Below are 18,101 nucleotides of genomic sequence, written 5' to 3' on the forward strand. Positions count from 1 at the left end.
GTACAGACCCGAAACGTCAGCTTTCCTGCTCCTCTGATGCTGCCTGGCCTGCTATGCTCATCCAGCTCTACACCTTGTTATCTGAGACTCCAGCATCAGCAGTTCCTACTATCTATACACCTGAAGTGTGTTGCGACTAGTGTTCTTATGAACCATGTAACGAGAAAAGTAGAGTTGATTTTAAACTAAATAGTGGAAGCAAGCGCCCAAATTTGGGAAGTTGCAGTGAACCAAAGAATGGGGAATAGACAAAGGAAGGAATTAATGTGGGAAATGATAAACAGACAATGACAGGAACGGACAGAGGACAAAGATCAAGGAACAAATCAGCAGATAGAGGTTATGAAGATAACGGAATAATAAAACTAAAGGCAGTATATTTGAATGCGCATAGCATTTGAAACTACAGATGAACTCGTAGTACAAATTGAGATAAACAAATGCAATCTAGTGGCCATTCAATGAGATGTAACTGCAGGATGACCTAGACTGGGACTTAAGTATTGAAATGTGTGTGATATTTCCGAAGGACAGGATGGTAGGAAACAGCAGAGGAGTGGCTCTTATTTAAAGATGATATCAGCACAACAAAGAGGGATGACCTAAATTCATGAAACCAGGATATTGAGGCAATTTGGGTAAAGATGAGGACTAATAGAAACAACTGGTTACTTGTGGGCGTTATGTACAAGACCCTTAACAGTAAATATATATAGATGTCCTATCAAGGAAGAAATACATTGTCAAAATAGTACAGTGCTTATTATGGAGGATTTTAACTTGCTTATAGACTGGAAAAATCAGATGGTAAAATTAATCTGGATGAAGAATTCATTCAATGGTTTTAGAACTTTTTAGACCAGCATGTATGGCACCAAACATAGAGAAAGCTATACTAGACCTGATTTTGACCAACAAAACAGGATTCGTTATGACCTCATACTGAAGGCACCCCATGGGTTGCAATGACTATACAAGTGAATCTTATATATACTTTAAGGGAGAGAAGTGTGGGTCCAAGACTACTATTTTGAATTTAAACAAGGGCAATTATGAGGGCCGGATAGCAGAGCTAGCGAAAGTAAACTGGTAATTTTGGTTAAGGTTAGGTCAACAGAGATAAACATTTAAGGGGATACTCCAGGAAGCACAGAATACGTTTAAAAAGGAAAAATTCTAAGGGATGGACCCACTATCTGTAGTTAATTTAAAAAGTTAAAGATCAAATTTATCAACTTTAAAGAAAAGAAATATAATTGTGAAAAAAATAGGTGGCAAGTCAGAAGATTGAAGTGAATATTTAAAACAACAAATAGTTACAAGAAGATCAAGGGGGGAAAGATTCCAGTATGACAGAAAGGTGGCTAAAATATAAAACCAAATAGAAAAGTCACATCAGATTTTTTTAAAAAAGTTAACAAAGGAAGTGTTGGTCCTGTAGAAAAGGAGTGTGCACCTAGATGCAGTGGGAGGGAAAGAAAGAAAGCCTTGTGAGGGCACTTAGGTATCACACATGAAACTTCTTTGTAAATACATTATTGCATTTTTAAATAGGTTTGATTTTCACCATCAGCTTTGTAAGTAACTGTCACTGTAGCTGCATCTACAAGAATGAAGACAGAGAAGCCAGCCATCTTTAGCATCACACAAAGTCCTAACTGTTGAAGTGATAGTGATCTTTCCCTAGTCCATACTAACATGAATCTTTATCATGATTGAATAGGAGAGCATCAGATATTTTGAATGCTTCCATCAGACTGTAACCTTAACTTTCATTAAACAACAGGAAAAGTATAAAATGATCAATCCAGTAAAGCTATATTTACAGTTGGGATTATGCAGAGAATGATGGCCTCAGAAGCATCAAACCATTTGCAGTCAATGAAAGATGAATTCACACAACTCTGTTCCACTGCATGGGTTTCACAGAGAATTTCTGTCTGAGTTGCTTTGGCCGACCCTTCTGCTTGGAAGATGCTGTTCCTTCTGAAGAACATCTTTATTTTCTCCAGATAGTACAACGCTGTGGCTCTCATGGATTTTCACTGACTATAACATAACGTTGTTGTATCCTCCAGTAATCCAAAGCAAAGAATCCAAGTATCCAATTTCGTCCCCATGACAAACAAGAATCTACCAACCAGTGTCTTAGAAATATTTAAAGGTTCTGCATTTACTGCTTTTTGAGAATCTATTAATATCTCTTTGTAAGTTCATGTCCAATTCACAACTCACTTTTGTGCCTATATTTGTGTCATCAGCAAATTTAGCTTCCACACCTTTGATCCCTTCATCCAAATCATTTATATAAATTGTAAACAGTTGTGGCCCTAGCACTGATGCCTGTGGTACATCACAAGTGACATCCTGCCAGCATGAAGAAGACCCATTTATTCCTACTGTCTGATTTTTGTTAGCCAGCTAATCAGCTAGCCATGTCAATGTTACTCCAACACTGAGTTTTTAATTTCTGCAATAACCTTTGATGTCATCCTAATCAAATGCCTTCTGGAAGTCTAAATATGATATATCCACTGGTTCCCCTTTATCCACAGAACAAATTACTTCTTTAAAGAACTCCAATTAATTAGTTAAAACATGATTTTCCTTTGACAAAATTTTATTGTCTGTGCCTGATCACCATTAATTCAAGCTGAGGAACAGGACACCTGCACCTGGCCAGGACACTATCAGGAAGTCTGGGGCTTTTAGCCAAATGCCCTCAGGCTGCCCACCCAAAGAACTGAGGCCAACGTACTCCACGGTTGGGAAGGTTCCCTCCACAGCTGTATATCCATGCTTTTTTTAAAAACTTCACTTGTAGGACATGGACATCGCTGTCTAGGCCAGAATTTATTGCTCATCCCCGCTCTCTTGGAATCAGGCAAAGGGAGTGATTGAGCGAGATGAAAATGGCTAGCTCAGCTGTTAGTGCTAGTGCAGATGGAGAGGAAAAGTGGTGAGGTGGCCTGAGTGAGAGAGTAGGAAACATTGAGGATATTTGAGGGAGAAGCCAGAGAGAGATAGAGGGAAGACACTGCATGTCATTGATTGAGTGGCAGATCTTGAACCCTGGTAGAAGGTGGGTGAAGTGGCAGTACTGAGTGCATGGTAACACAGAGATAACAGTGGCACTTATCATGTTGGAGCACAAAAGGTCACTAATGCTCTTCTTGCACTGCTGGGCACTCCTCTGGACCATCAACACCGCTCTGATATGGGTGGCAATTTCAGACCAGGCTGGATGGATCTGGTGCCTGGGGCCTCTTCTGGCAGTCCTAAGGGAACAGGATGGCCCTCTTCTCTTGATTGCTACCATCCACCAGGATCTCCAAAGCTCTGTTAGAGATGCAGGGTGCCAACTTTTATTTCTTAGCTATATCCTTTACAGTTATGCTGCAACACACTATGAATGGCAAATTCTGGCTTGCAGCATTTGCATTTGATGAACAAATGTGATTTAAATATAGTGCTGGTGGTTTAAATCCAGTGGCAGCAGCAGTGAGTACTTCTGCTGCTCGTGAATGCAAGCTAGGTGTGACAGTGGCATCTGAAAAGGGTGTGGTGAATACATAATAAGAAAATCAGCAAAAGAATTGCATGAGATGACTCACTGGAGCTCAGATGGAAATCCTCCAAGAAACTCCCTGAAATTGACATTGGCATTTTCTGAAGAAGGGTCTAGGCCCGAAACATCAGCCTTCCTGCTCCTCTGATGCTGCTTGGCCTGCTGTGTTCATCCAGCTCTACACCTCGTATATCTCAGATTCTCCAGCATCTGCAGTTCCTACTGTCTCTGAAATTGACATAGCTGATTTTTGGCTAAATTCAGCTCAATGTTGTATATCAAGTCTGCTTTGTGTACCTTTGTAGCTAAATATTCTCTGTTTTATTCTAATTTCTTGTTATAAAGATTGGAATTCTACCAGCTTTTTGATTTGTTCTTGCACCTGAAAACTACGTTTTCGTGATTTGTGTGCATAGGCCTTGAAACTTTGGATCTTCACTCTCCCTGACATTTTACCATATTCTCATCCATTCCTTTTTGGTCTAAAAATGGATTATCTCACACACGCTTATGGTGAAATCTATTTGTCACAGTTTCACCCAATTAATCAAGTTAACATCTTTGTAATTTTTCTATTCCCATTTACACTATTTATTATACAACATTAGTTTTTCAAGTCATCAGCAAATGTGGATATTTCCACAATGCAGCTCACCAAGGAAATTACAAGTAAGATTATGTGTTCATGTCTCTGACAGGCAACCACCTTCTGTGTAAAAAGGTTAACACTTAATAACCTTAACATGAAATAGCTGTTGAATCTGCATCTGGAGGTGCACTTCAATGTGTGAATGGCACAATTATTTAACTTTTCAGCAAATCCAATCACTCGCAACAGTACACCAGCTTCCTCTGGCCATTTTGCAGACTGGAAATGCCTAACTCACACGTCCTTGCTAATTATTAATTATTAAAGTGGGGGATGAGAATCAGATGTCCACCTGTACAATTTAATTAAGTGTGATCAAGTAAGTAAAACTCTGATTTTTCCTACATGAATTTCATGGATCATAATCTAAGTTTTGTGCACTGCAATCCAAAATTCAACTTGCTTAGAATTAGAATTACTGATTTATGTTGACTGGTCATTTAGTACAAATGGGAAGTAAGGAGTTGCACAATTATTTTGTAGCATGTATTTCTTTAAAATATTCTATAATCTATTTAACCTATTGGATTACACAAAATACTACACTATCTATGATTTTATTCTCTTATTTGATCCTTAAAGCATGTCTTACCAAAACATCAGGATGGTTGTATACAGTGAGATTTTTGGGCACTAAGGACACATCATCCACCAGCAACAAATCAACAGCAGCTGATACTGGTGAAAACAAAACATCCTGTGGTGCAAAATAAAATATACTTATTATCATATCCATATACAACTGAAATTAATTCAATGTTATTTAAATTAAAAACACACTGTTCAAATACAATTACTTCACAAGTACAAAGAATCCATGAGAGATTTTATATCAAGAACTTGGGTATCTATTTCAAATATCAGCATAAACCAAAGGTACAAACAACTAGTTTTCTTCATTTGTACTTTCCACAACAAACTTTTACTTGATAATTTATTTGAATAATACAATTTTTTATTGCCTGAGGTTAAATGAAAGTGGTTGCCCTTTCTATCATGGCAGTACTTGACTAAGTAAAGCCTCAAGAACCCGAGCAAAATTGTAGTCAATAGAGAAAACCATTCAGTTGCTGGAATCATACCTAGTGCAAAGGAAGCTGGTTGTGACCGTTCCAGTCCAATCAACTTAACACCAGATAATTGCAGAAGAACTCTATCAGGTCACAGTCCAAGCCTCAATTACCTTCAGCTGCTTCGTCTCACTTTCATTGCATCAGATATTAAGTGGGAGTACTTGTTTATAATTAAGTGTTCAATTCCATTTGAAAGTCCTCAGAAAGATACAAAGTCTGTCCTGAGGACCTGGACAACTTTCTACACCAATAAATGGCAAGTAACATTCACGCCACAGGCAATGGCCATCTCCACATTGATTTCTTCACAGGCTTAGAGAAGTAGTATCTTGGGCGAGCCCTGTGCCAGGTTTCCCTTGCAATGCCATTCTAATCCCATCTTGTAATCACTGAGGAGGGTGTGAAAGGCCATTCCTTCAAGCTCTTGGCCAGGAATATCTGAAAGAAATCCAGACCTCGCTAGCTCAAAACCTATTGAATTTGAGTGAGAAGCTAACCAATGAAGCAGAATTTAAAATCGCCCTGAGCTCAGCCTGCAAATGGTCAGATGTTCTGGCATCAAATTGAATCCATCTGTTCAAATCCTGCCAAGGAGTTTAAATCAGGAATCAAGTAATCCTTTCTCACAGGTTGTAATTTTTCTTAAGGATTTTCTTTCTTCCCTGTTATCTTGTTGAAATGGTGATGCAATTGTACATTATGCTCCTGTACCTTGCTCAAGTAACCATTAACCTGTGTGAACTGTTACAATAAGACTACTTGACTGCAAGGAGCATCACACATTAACCTGATTCTCTCCTGATATACTTCCAGCAGATTTTCGCTGGGTGATATGTTGAAATGCAGAACTCTATATCAATGAGACAACATAATTATAAAAGAGTGGACAAGTTCTATAGTCAACTATGCTCAACATTTTCAAAACAATTCAAATTCACATAGGATATCCTTGATCCCACCATGAAAATACAACTTAGAATGAGCACACATGATTGAGAACCATTATTTTCAAATTCTTCCAAAATACCCATTATAGGACTGACCAGAAAAATCTAAAATAGTGTGGTAAACCTAGTGTTCAAGTGAAATGATTTTTAATATTGTACATTGTTCAAACATTTAAATGTACTCATGGACTAACATAGATCATGGTAACTTTTCAAACTTACAACATGGCTTTGGGGCATGACAGTATCAGTCTTTCCATAGCCGGCCAGGAATACCGAAATAGTCACTGTCCCTTTCCTCTTATAAACTATAACCATCCGATGACCTATTGTTAGAAAGAAAGTACTACGATAAAAATTTGACTATAATATGCACTTGTTTTTGCTGTGAAATGTAGGAAAACCAGTATAATAGGCACCTTCCACTTATGAATTTTTTTTGGAGGAGGAAACAATACAATGTTGGACTGGACTTTCATTCCAGATTCTAATCTTGATAGGCTGAATTCCAGGTCAGGAACCTGGAATTACCAACAGCAAGATTCTGGAAGTGGATTGCTAAGGAAGCAGCCAATTCAATGGCAGCTGCATTCAATTAAGGTTGGCAGATTGGTTCCCAAGACTGGAGAGCCATTTGGAGGCCATACAACATCAGAAGATCGGCAGTTCACTGTCAAAGGTGGTAACTATTAATGTAGCTAACAGCCACACCTCAAGATTGAGACCACAATGAAAATTTTGAAGTAAAATAAATTGTGGCTGTTAAGATGAAATTTGGGTATGACATGAGTTAACCTGTAAATCCGCATGAATTTCCACCTGGGATTTGAATGAGGTAGGGTGTATTACTTAAGTTCATAAACAATAATCATATAAATCATTTAAGATTCATTTCTCATTTATTCTTATTCAAGAAAGTAGTCAGGTTAAAAGCTGCAAAAACACACTCCGATGCTGATGCAGCAGAGTTTCTGTAAAATTGCAACGTGGCTGAACCAGCATTAACACTTATTTGGAAATGGAATGTGAAGATGACCCCATATCACGGCAAGAAAGACAAAGCCATGAAGTTAAGTCAAGGATAGGAATGAAGCACAGGCTTCAGACAGCAGACAGGATGGTGAGCTGGGAAGATTAGGAATGGTGAGACCAGGAGTATTGGGTGCCTTGCCACTTTTGGAATGTGTGAAAAACAAGGTGTTTGTCCAAAACAGAGCAAGTCAGAATTCAAGTACTGTCCATGTGATTTACCACACAAAAACATCTGATTGATGCTCATTGAGTTAGAGTACTACCTTGGAATCTTTTCTTGGGTAGACTCTCCTAATATTGGCTCAATAAATGATCATTGATCTGTATCTTGAGGCTCCTGAGATTATTTTGTAAAATAATTTCCACAATGTGGCCATGACTGCCACACCATTATTATGGAAATTAAATCCCTCCACAGTGCAGATAACAGCAGTAGCCAAGCCCATCTTGTAAATATGGCCAAAAGGCTGTTTGGGGGGCGGTGTGGGGGGGAGCCGTGCTCAGGTGTACGGTCACAAATATTATATGGAGCACTGGCTTACTGTCGGGAGGCTGCATTAATTGAGAGACAGTGTACAACTGTTGCACAGAAAATTCCAGTCATCATCAATACAATGCCTCTGACAGGCCCTGCAAGGGATATAACTGACTACCTGCCACTTACTAGCCAGCAGCTATAACATTATGCTTTGACCACAATCCATTCAACACAGCAGTTTTGAATTGGCCCTGGGGAAGGAATGTGCCAGTAAATTGATCCAATGGCCTTCAATGGGAAATCACAGTGTGCTTATGTTGTCGAGAGCTCATTAGATTATATTAAAATGAAAAAGAATTTCATTTGCAGACCCAATATTGTTCAGTTTAATTCACGTACTGTCTGTTGCATACCCTTTAAGTAGACTCTGTAGACTTCTTTATGTAATACGCTACTCAAATAGATTGGTTTGTTCAAGTAAGTCCTACCACATTTCCACAGTAGTGGTTGTCACAGTAGTGAAAATAGACATTCTGTTGTCTCTCTATGATCCCTCATATTATGTGTTAGGTGTTTGTACTCAGTATACATCACCATGAAGCCTCTTTTGTCCACTCCCATCATCTCTTAAGAACATTTCCATTTGTATTGCTGGATGAAAACTGCCCAAAGAAAAGTTGGATGATTTCCAATTAATTTGCATTGAAGTGAAGTTATCAAATTTTCGACCATATTTATCATAGGCTGTTAGCTCCAAAATTGTATTCCTGCAAAAGGAAACGGGTACCTACCCAAAAAAAAACAGAAAATGTAAAGGTACCACAGAAGAAACTAAAACTTGTAGTCCCTTAAGAGATTTTGAAATGAATGGTATTGATTACGGAGAATTTCTATACTGGAGTTAGTAAAAAAAAACACTTCTTACAATTATAAGGATATTGAAAACGTCTTAAAAAGTTTTATATTTAACATATTTTGTGTAAATATACTTGGATAGCATTTTTATTTAATCATAAGTAATTTCCTAATTTTGGAACTAAATTTACAATACTTAAATGTCATTGTATGCAGATGTTGCTGCGTTCCATGTCGTTAAATATAAAAATATACAGTTCCTAAATTAAAACCCTTAGAGTTTTGACAGTGCAGCATAGTAACAATATTGAACAGTGATGCTTCAATCTCTTTGAATTCTATTACAGCAACTTGAGATGAAACAAAGTAGTACTGGCATAATACTGAAAATAGCAAAGCAAAACCTTTGACATTTTAGTTAAAGAATAAAGTCTGGTTATATACTGCCCAACATTTCGCTTGCAAGTTTCCCATTTTCCTATCATAGGAAAGAGATCAAGTGAATCCCTAGAACAGTATAAAGGCAGGAGTATGTTTAAGAGGAAAATCAGGAGGGCAAAAAGGGGACATGAGATAGCTTTGGCAAATAGGGTTAAGGAGAATCCAAAAGAATTCTACAAACACATTAAGGAAAAAAGGGTAATTGGGGAGAAAATAGGGCTCCTGAAAGATCAGCAAGGCGATCTATGTTTAGAAGCGCAGGAGATGGGGGATACTAAACAAGTATTTTGCATCAGTGTTTATTATGAAGAAGGATATGGAAGGAAGAGAACGTGGGGAAATAAATAGCGATCTCCTGAAAAATGTCCATATTACAGAGGTGATGGTGCTGAATGTCTTAAAACGCATAAATGCGGATAAATCCCCGGGACTGATCAGGTGTACTACAGAACTCTGTGGGAAGCTAGGGAAGTGAATGCTGAGCTCCTCACTGAGATATTTATATCATCAACAGCCACAGGTGAGGTGACGAAAGAGTGGAAGTTGGCTAATGTGTTGCCACTATTTAAGGAAGGTGGTAAGGAAAAGCCAGGGAATGAGAGACTGTTGAGAGTGACACTGGTAGTGGACAAGTTGTTGGAGGGATTCCTGAGGGACAGGGTTTACATGTATTTGGAAAGGCAAGGACTGATTAGGGATAGTCAACGTGGCTTTGTGCGTAGGAAATCGTGTCTCACTAACTTGAGTTTTTTGAAAAAGGAACAAAGAGGATTGATGATGGGCAGAGTGGTGGATGTGATCTATATGGACTTCAGTAAGGTGTTTGACAAGGTTCCTTATGGTAGACTGGTTAGCAAGGTTAGATCACATAGAAAAGAGGGAGAACTAGCTATTTGGATACAGAACTGGCTTGAAGGTAGAAGATAGAGGGTGGTGGAGGAGGATTGCTCTTCAGACTGGAGGCCTGTGACCAGCGGTGTGCCACAAGGGTCAGTGCTGGGTCCATTGCTTCTCGTCATTTATATAGATGATTTGGATGTGAACATAGGAGGTATGGTTAGTAAGTGTGCAGATGACACCAAAATTGGAGGTGTGATGGACAGCGAAGAAGGTTACCTCAGAGTACAACGGGATCTTGATCAGATGGGCTAAGGAGTGGCAGATGGAGTTTAATTTAGATAAATATGAGGTGCTGCATTTTGGAAAGGCAAATCAAGGCAGGACTTACACACTTAATAGTAAGGTCTAGGGGAGTGTTGCTGATCAGAGACCTTGGACTGCAGATTCATAGTTCCTTGAAAGTGGAGTCACAGGTAGACGGCATAGTGAAGAAGGCATTTGGTATGCTTGCCTTTATTGGTCAGTGCATTGAGTATAGGAGTTGGGAGGTCGCTATTGGAATACTGCATGCAATTCTAGTCTCCCTGCTATGGGAAGGATGTTGTGAAACTTGAAAGTGTTCAGAAAAGGTTTACAAGAATGTTGACAGGGTTGGAGGGTTTGAGCTATAGGTACAGGCTGAATAGACTGTCGCTATTTTCCCTGTCTAGGGTCTGAGGGGTGACCTTAAATAGGTTTATAAACTCATGAGGGGCATGGATAGGGTAAATAGACAAGGTCTTTTCCCCAGGGTTGGTGAGTCCAAAACTAGAGGGCAAAGGTTTAAGGTGAGAGGGGAAAGATTTAAAAGTGACCTAAGGGGCAACTTTTTCACACAGAGGGTGGTGCGTGTATGGAATGAATTGCCAGATGAAGTGGTGGGGGCAGGTACAATAACAACATTTAAAAGGCATCTGGATGGGTACATGAATAGGAAGGGTTTAGAGGGATATGGGCCAAATGTTGGCAAACGGGACTAGATTTATTTGGCATGGACAAGTTGGACCTAAGGGTCTGTTTCCATGCTATATAACTCCATGACTCTATGTGAATAGTAGATTTAAATTTATATTGGTTGTCTGGAACTACTCCATGTTGGTTATATAGTCATACATTTTGTTTTATTTTAGATTACTGTTTTTCACCACTAAGTAACTTACAAATTAAACTTAAACAAAATTCCATCAAATCTTACCATTTGGTTTAAAAACAAAAACTGCTGGGGAAATTCAGTAGGTCTGGCATCATTGTTCTCTCTGTAGATACAGCCAGACCTGGTGAGATCCCCCAGCAAGTTTTGTTTTGTTTCAGATTTCCAGCACCCACAGTTCTTTGATTTTTGCTTACCAATTGTTTGTTGTGTTGCAATAGGGGACATGGAAGACCAAGTTCACGTGACTTGTAAACAGGAACCAAAGTGACACTGGTAGGCACAGCACAAACAAACTTCACTTTAATGGACTCAATGGCTGGATGGGGGTTCAGTAAACTTGGATGATTGCCAACTTTAAATGTCAGAAACTAAAGAAGATTTGAAATGAAAATATTCAGAAGCTGATAATGCACAAGAATTTATTTTTGTTAAAATCACATCTGTTTTTTGTGAATGGAAAGAAAATATTCTCTAAACCAAGGAAGCTGTCAAAGATGATGCTGTAGTTTTAAAAACTGGTTACTGGATCTACAATGTAGTTTTTTTTTCCAAGCAGTGAGGAGAATGCTAGACAGAATGGTATTGTGAGTGCATGACTGGCTTTTCAATTGACTAGTCAGTCAACTGAAAACCGTTGTCGGCTCAGCACGACAATAATCATTTGCTTGATTTCTGGGCAGGTGGCTATAGCCTTGGGTATGGACAACATAGCAGAATTATCCAACCTGTGAAAAAGTGACTAAATCTCTTTATCTTCCTCCTGCATGGAGAAGTAACAGAAAATCTGCTGGTTGCTGTTCTCACTCACCAACTTCCTATAACCTTCTCTCTCTGCAAATTCCCTTGCTGAAAGGAAAAGGGGACAAACCACCTTCAGAGCACTGAAAGGGCGAATCATCAAGCAGTAAACAAAGGACTGAGAATTGGGGTATCTAAAACCTCACACTGTTAGTAAAGAATCAGCAAATGTCGAAAGAAAAGAATTAACTGACATTTATGGTGCCAGAACAATGCTTCTTTGATCTTTTTCTCTTCCACACCCATAATAATTACGTTTCTTTGTTGTGTTTGCATGTGTACGAATTTGAAAAAGGGATAGAGTTTGAGTTTCTTTCAAGTTTCATTCTTGCCATTTGTTAAAAACAGTTTAATTACAATAAATAGTTACTTTCTTGTTAATGAAAATCATGGTGTCTATATTATTTTAACTTGGATTGGACATTTAAGTAAAATTGGGCAGTGTGGTGGTTTAATCAGAATTTTCACATTTTTAATGTCTCGGCGAATAGTGAGGCTTGATTTCCAGCACACTACCTTAGTAAATTGTGACAGATTACACCTTAAATGTATTCATTTTATCTAGCACAAACAACTCAGAAAATAATTACTATTTATATTGCCCTGATTCTACGGTCAATAAAATAACTCAAAGTTGAAAAGCTTAGTTAAATACATCTTGTTTCAGCAGTAAAAGTTTGAACTGCTGCATTCACAAATTGCAAGGAAGGATGAATGATAAAAACATATGGATGACATTACACAATTTCCCCTGGGTAGGTTGGCAGACAGGTGGTAAAATTGGGCACAAAGGCCTACACACCTTCCCAGCATCTATGTGAGTCAACAGGCCAACTGAGACCCTTAAGTACCCAATTTATGATCACTTAAGGGCTTCTTTCTGCATTGCTCTAATTTTTCCCTTGGGACGTGGAGATTAAAGCCAATTATAAAACCTGTCAGGTTTCAATTTCTTTGGATATTTGCAGCAAGGAGATGTGTTCCTCCTTCACAATCCTACTGCATCAGTATCTCTCTCTCCCTTTCCACCCCACCCAACATATGGTCTGCCCTGGCCTGTGCAATCTAGTCACTCATCAGGGGCTCCAAGGAGCTTCAATGAAAGACACCCCCAGAACTCCAGTCCAAATCCTGCTTGTGAAAGTTGAAATCTCAAATTTCACACACTGAACATGGGCTGATGCAATATCAAATAGAAGAATATTACAATAAAAATGCCATCCCTCTCTGCCAGATGGCTGCTGGAGAAAACATGGCCAGGTAAGTTGCTATAGATAAACTGTTCATGCCTCTGCATCAATCATTCTAAACAATGATTCCAGAAGTTGCAGGGATAAATCATTATTCACAACAAATAAAGAATTCTGGAAATATGAGCAAATGGCAGGTTTATGTTTTAAGCGAACTAGCTCAGCTGAAGGGTCTCAAACCCTTAGGACGATATTTTTGGCCTTGAAGAGAGTACAACACAGGTTTACGAGAATAATACCTGGACTTCAGAAGTTAAGTTATGAGGATTAATTATACAATTAAGGCCTGTTTTCTCTCGAGTTTACAAGGTTAAGGAATGATCTGATCAAAGTCTTCAAGATGGTAACAGGAAAAGACAAGGTAGATAAAGATAAACTGTTTCCACTGATTGGAGATTCTATAAGTGGGGGCACAGTCTAAAAATTAGGGGCATACCATTCAGGAGAAATGTTAGGAAGCACTTTTGCACAAAAGGGTGATAGAGGTTTGGAACTCTCTTCCACAAATGGCAGTTGATGCTAGATCAGTTACTATTTCTACATCTGACAGATAAATTTTATTAAGCAAAGGTATTAAGGGATATGGGCCAAAGGCAGGGATATGGAATTAGGCCATAGGTCAGCCATGATCTCACTGAATGGTAGAACAGGCTGAAAGGGCTGAGTGGTCTACTTCTGTTCCTATTTCTATTCGTGAAACGTGGTGGACAATTAAACAGTTTACTGGAGTTGGAGGGTCCACAAACATTCCCATCCTCAATAATGGGGAAGCCCAACATATCAGTGCAACAATCTTCAACCAGAGGGGCCAAATGAATGATCCATTTTGGCTTCTGCCAGACACCCCCAGCATCAGTGGTCAGTCATTAGCCAAACTGATCTACTCCAGGTGGTAGCAAGGAACAGTTGGAGGAAGTGGATACTGAAATAGATATGGGGTCAGATAACATTCTGGCATTTGTACCAAAGACTTATACTCCTGAACTTGCCATGCCCCTAACCAAGCTGTTTGAGCACATCTACAACAGTGGCATTTACCTAACATTATGGAAAACTGCCCAGGGATGTCCTGCACATTTGGAACAGGACAAATCCAATCTGGCCAATGCTACCCTTGATGAAGCGATGAAAGAAGTCATCAACAGTACTATCAAGCAATCTCCATGGATGTTGCTAGACATGCCGAGTTTCTCCAGCAATTTCTGTTTTGGTTCTATCAGGCAGAACTTGCTTAGCAATTAACACATAAAATACTGGAGAACCTCAGCAGTTTGGACAGGAAACAGAGTTAACGTTTAACTGTTAATATTCTTCTTCAGAAATGTTCTGAGCCATACCATCCTGAATTGGAAATATCATGACCATTCGTTCAGTGTTGCTGGGTCAAAATTCGGAAACTCCCTCCTGCATTGTGGGTTTATCTACAGCAAATGGACTACAACAGCTCAAGAAGGCAACTCACTACCATATTTTCAAGGGCAACCAAGTATGTGCAATAAATGATAGCCCAGCTAGTGACACATACATCTCATGAATGAATTAAAAAACTCTTAAACCATTTGCATTGTGGAAGCAGATATTCTTAATACGACAATTCATAAATTATTTTGGAAAATTGAATGTTACAACATTGCTGCATAATATCACTTACCTGTTCACCCAATGATACACAAATAACTCTAAAGCCATGGTGATTTTTCTTTTTTACCATTGGAGCTCTTTGTTGTTTGATGATTACTGCTTCTCCCTTTTCGCCAATCAGATCTGTGAAAAATCCAGATGGTTCTAACACCCAAGGTCTAGGACCTCCTTCGAACAGCATTTCCTTTGAAGAAGTCAGTGTGACTATAGCAACAGCAACCGGATCAATAGCCTGACAATGTGAGAATAGTATGCATTACTGAACTACTCTGCTGGATGAAATCAAAATTATTAATAAATAGGCTTATTCTTGTCAGTATATCTTTGTATCATGGATATAATTTGTGAAGTCGTGTCATATGAGCACTTGTCAGATACTGCAGAAATGTACTTTGAAAGCTGTTCAGCTATAACAATAATACATAGCACTTCTGGGGAAAACCAACAATGGATGGGTAATTTGCCATGATACCTAGCAGCACCGGTAGTCCATTTGGTCTATCAAGTTCACTCTGCCATTCAATGAGAACACATTGACCTGATAATCCTCAACCTCACTTTCCTATCTTAACCCCACAATCTTTGATTCCTTTAATGCCAACCAAGTATTAACTGTAGTTGCAACTAACAATCAAACTGAGAAGTATTAAGACTTTATAAAAAGTCATTGTTATAATTTTTGCCAATTGTCTATCCTGCACTCAGTTCATCCTCTACTAAAACTGCAAATAACTCACAAAGCAATTTCACATGCATCAGTTGCCCTTTGTTTCCTTGCCAATGTGCCTATTCTTTATAATCACCATTAGAACTGTCAGATTATTGGACCAAATGATGCGTTGTGAGTGGAAGCCCTGTACATATTTCTGTAATTAACCTGAGTGCTTCTTGGTTGAGAAAAGCTAACAACAATCTACATATGAAATCCAGGATCCTCACAGTCTGCACAAACCACTAATCACTGCCATTTAGCCTCACTACTGAAGAGGTGTGTGTCATTTTCTTTAGTGGCTAAGTAATGCAGAAGTAATTTGTCAGTCTTTAATTTACAGACAAGAGATCTCCTTTCCCTTAGGTAAGAGGTTCATAAATACTCTATCCTCTTGCACGGACATCAAAATTAAAGTAAATATGTTTTCAAGTGAATTTATTTAAGAATCTGCTCCAATACTAGGTTTTTATAAGGCCTGAGGAATGAGATAAAAATTATATACAAAACACAATTGTTTTATATGTACATTGGAAAAAATATTATCCAGTCAGACCAATCATGATTACATGAATTAATACTCACAAGACTTATGCATATGAATATGAACAAACAGAACAATCCAAGTAAATTCATATAGCCAAATACTCTATGAGACAATCTTCAAAAGGAACACTGCAGGATATACTGAACGGGCAGTCCTCTTTTAAGATGGTAATTAGATATACTTACATTAATTTACTTTTTTTATTCACTACATTTGCATGCTCTGCTTATATCTGAATATATTATTAGCTTTCTTGTGCCTATATCTGCATTTCAGTATTAATCCTGGTATCAACCAATATGACTCATTGACGCGGAAGAACTTGAAGTACCACAGTTTTCCAAGTTAGTTCCAAAGAGTTAAGACAGTATTAGCACTTAAAAAAACAAACAGATGCCCACAATAATGCTGAATTACAGATCTAAAAAATTGTACAGTTTCTCAGATGCTTTTCATGGGTTTGGGATTTTGTACTTACAAGGAAATGAAAGAAATAATTGCTGCGTTAAAAAAAACTGATTTTAGCCTCCAGTCAAAATTATTGGTTCGTTTTCTAAGGACAAAGGATAACATATTAGGGTAGCTTTTCAGAGCCCTTGTATTTAGCACCACATGAAATGACAACATATAAAATTGCAGGCCATGGGCCTATGATTTTGTGCTTAATTTGATTTGATTTATTGTCGTCACATATACCTAAGTACTGTGAAAACCTTTGCTTTGCAAGCAGTACAGGTAGATTATAGCAAACAAGGAAATTCAGATCATAGAGTGCTTAGACACAGCAAGGCGTACAAGGTTACACTTGTAGGAGGTGCATAAAGCAAGGTCAACATTATTTGAAGTTAGAGAGGTCCATTCAGCAGTCAAATAACAGCAGGGAAAGAGTTGTTCTTGAATCTGTTAGTATGTGTGTTCAAGCTTCTGCAGCAATGAGAAGTGTAAATGGAGTCCATGGATGGAAGGTTGGCTTTCAGGCTGGTCTGGGCTATGCACACAACTTTCTGTAGCTCCTTAAGGTCCTGGCAAGAGTAGTTACCGTACCAGGTTGTTTTGCACCCAGACAGAATGCTTTCTACGGTGCATGTGTAAAAGTTGGTAAGGGTCCTTATGGACGTGCTGAATTTCCTAAGCTGCCTGAGCAAGAGGCAGTATTGTTGTGCCTTCTTGACTGCCGCATCTACGTGGGAGGTCCCGGACAGATTGCCCGTTATCGTCCCTCCTAAGAGCTTGACAATCTCGACTCTCTGCACCTCAGCTCTGTTGATGTAGATAGGGGACATGTCCTCTTCCTTTTTTCCTGAAGTCAATGATTAGTTCTTTTGTTTTGCCAACATTGAGAGAGGTTCTTATCATTGCTCCTCGATACAAAGCACTCTATCTCCTTCCTGTATTCTGACTCATTGTTTATGCCTGTTGCACGTAAGTTACCTCAATGTATGTAATATAGTCAGAGTTATACAGCACAGAAACAGACCCTTCGGTCCAACCAGTCCGTGCTGAACATAACTCCAAACTAAATTAGTCCCACCTCCCTGCTTCTGGCCCATATCCCTCCGAACCTTTCCTATTCATGTATCTATCCAAATGTCTTTTAAACGTTGTAATTATACCCGCATCATGTAATGATTTTGGAAGAAAAAAGTAGTGCAAATCTGACTTTTGTTCATAACTATATGCAGGAATTTGATTTAATGTGCCTTTCAGATGGGGAGGAAACCAGTCTAAAGATTAGTGTCACTAGCAAAATAAAATTACTTTTGGTAACAGTCATTAAGTTGTAAATAAAGAAAGAACAATGAACTCTCATCCAAGAACACGGCGAAAAGAATGACCATTTAAAAAAAAAGTTACCCGGACGTGAACATCCCTGGCTATGTCAACAATCTGTTATGGACTGGATAGAGTATACAGGATGACATAGTTCCCGATTGTGAAATGAAGCAAGAAAGAGAAGGCACAGATTTAAACTGATGTGCAAAAGAAACAAATGTGACATGGCAATAAACATTTGCACACAAGTGGTTCAGGTCTGGAACAAAAACAAAGTTGCTGGAAAAGCCCAGCAGGTCCGGCAGCAT

The 18,101-nt window shown here is 38.7% G+C and overlaps 1 protein-coding gene across 1 annotated transcript in view; it reads right to left on the reverse strand.

Moving 5' to 3' along the window:
- Positions 1-18,101, reverse strand: part of LOC109911435 (nuclear pore membrane glycoprotein 210-like) — a 129,943-nt gene that overhangs the window by 61,445 nt on the left and 50,397 nt on the right. The window contains exons 15-19 of the mRNA XM_048612679.1: positions 14,775-14,996; positions 11,270-11,443; positions 8,342-8,534; positions 6,460-6,563; positions 4,810-4,914 (exon numbers count right to left, since the gene is read on the reverse strand). Coding sequence (XP_048468636.1) covers positions 4,810-4,914; positions 6,460-6,563; positions 8,342-8,534; positions 11,270-11,443; positions 14,775-14,996 — 798 coding nt within the window. The remainder of the gene's footprint in view (positions 1-4,809; positions 4,915-6,459; positions 6,564-8,341; positions 8,535-11,269; positions 11,444-14,774; positions 14,997-18,101) is intronic.

This window comes from Rhincodon typus, chromosome 26 (assembly GCF_021869965.1).
Source record: "Rhincodon typus isolate 14 chromosome 26, sRhiTyp1.1, whole genome shotgun sequence".
Taxonomy (NCBI): domain Eukaryota; kingdom Metazoa; phylum Chordata; class Chondrichthyes; order Orectolobiformes; family Rhincodontidae; genus Rhincodon; species Rhincodon typus.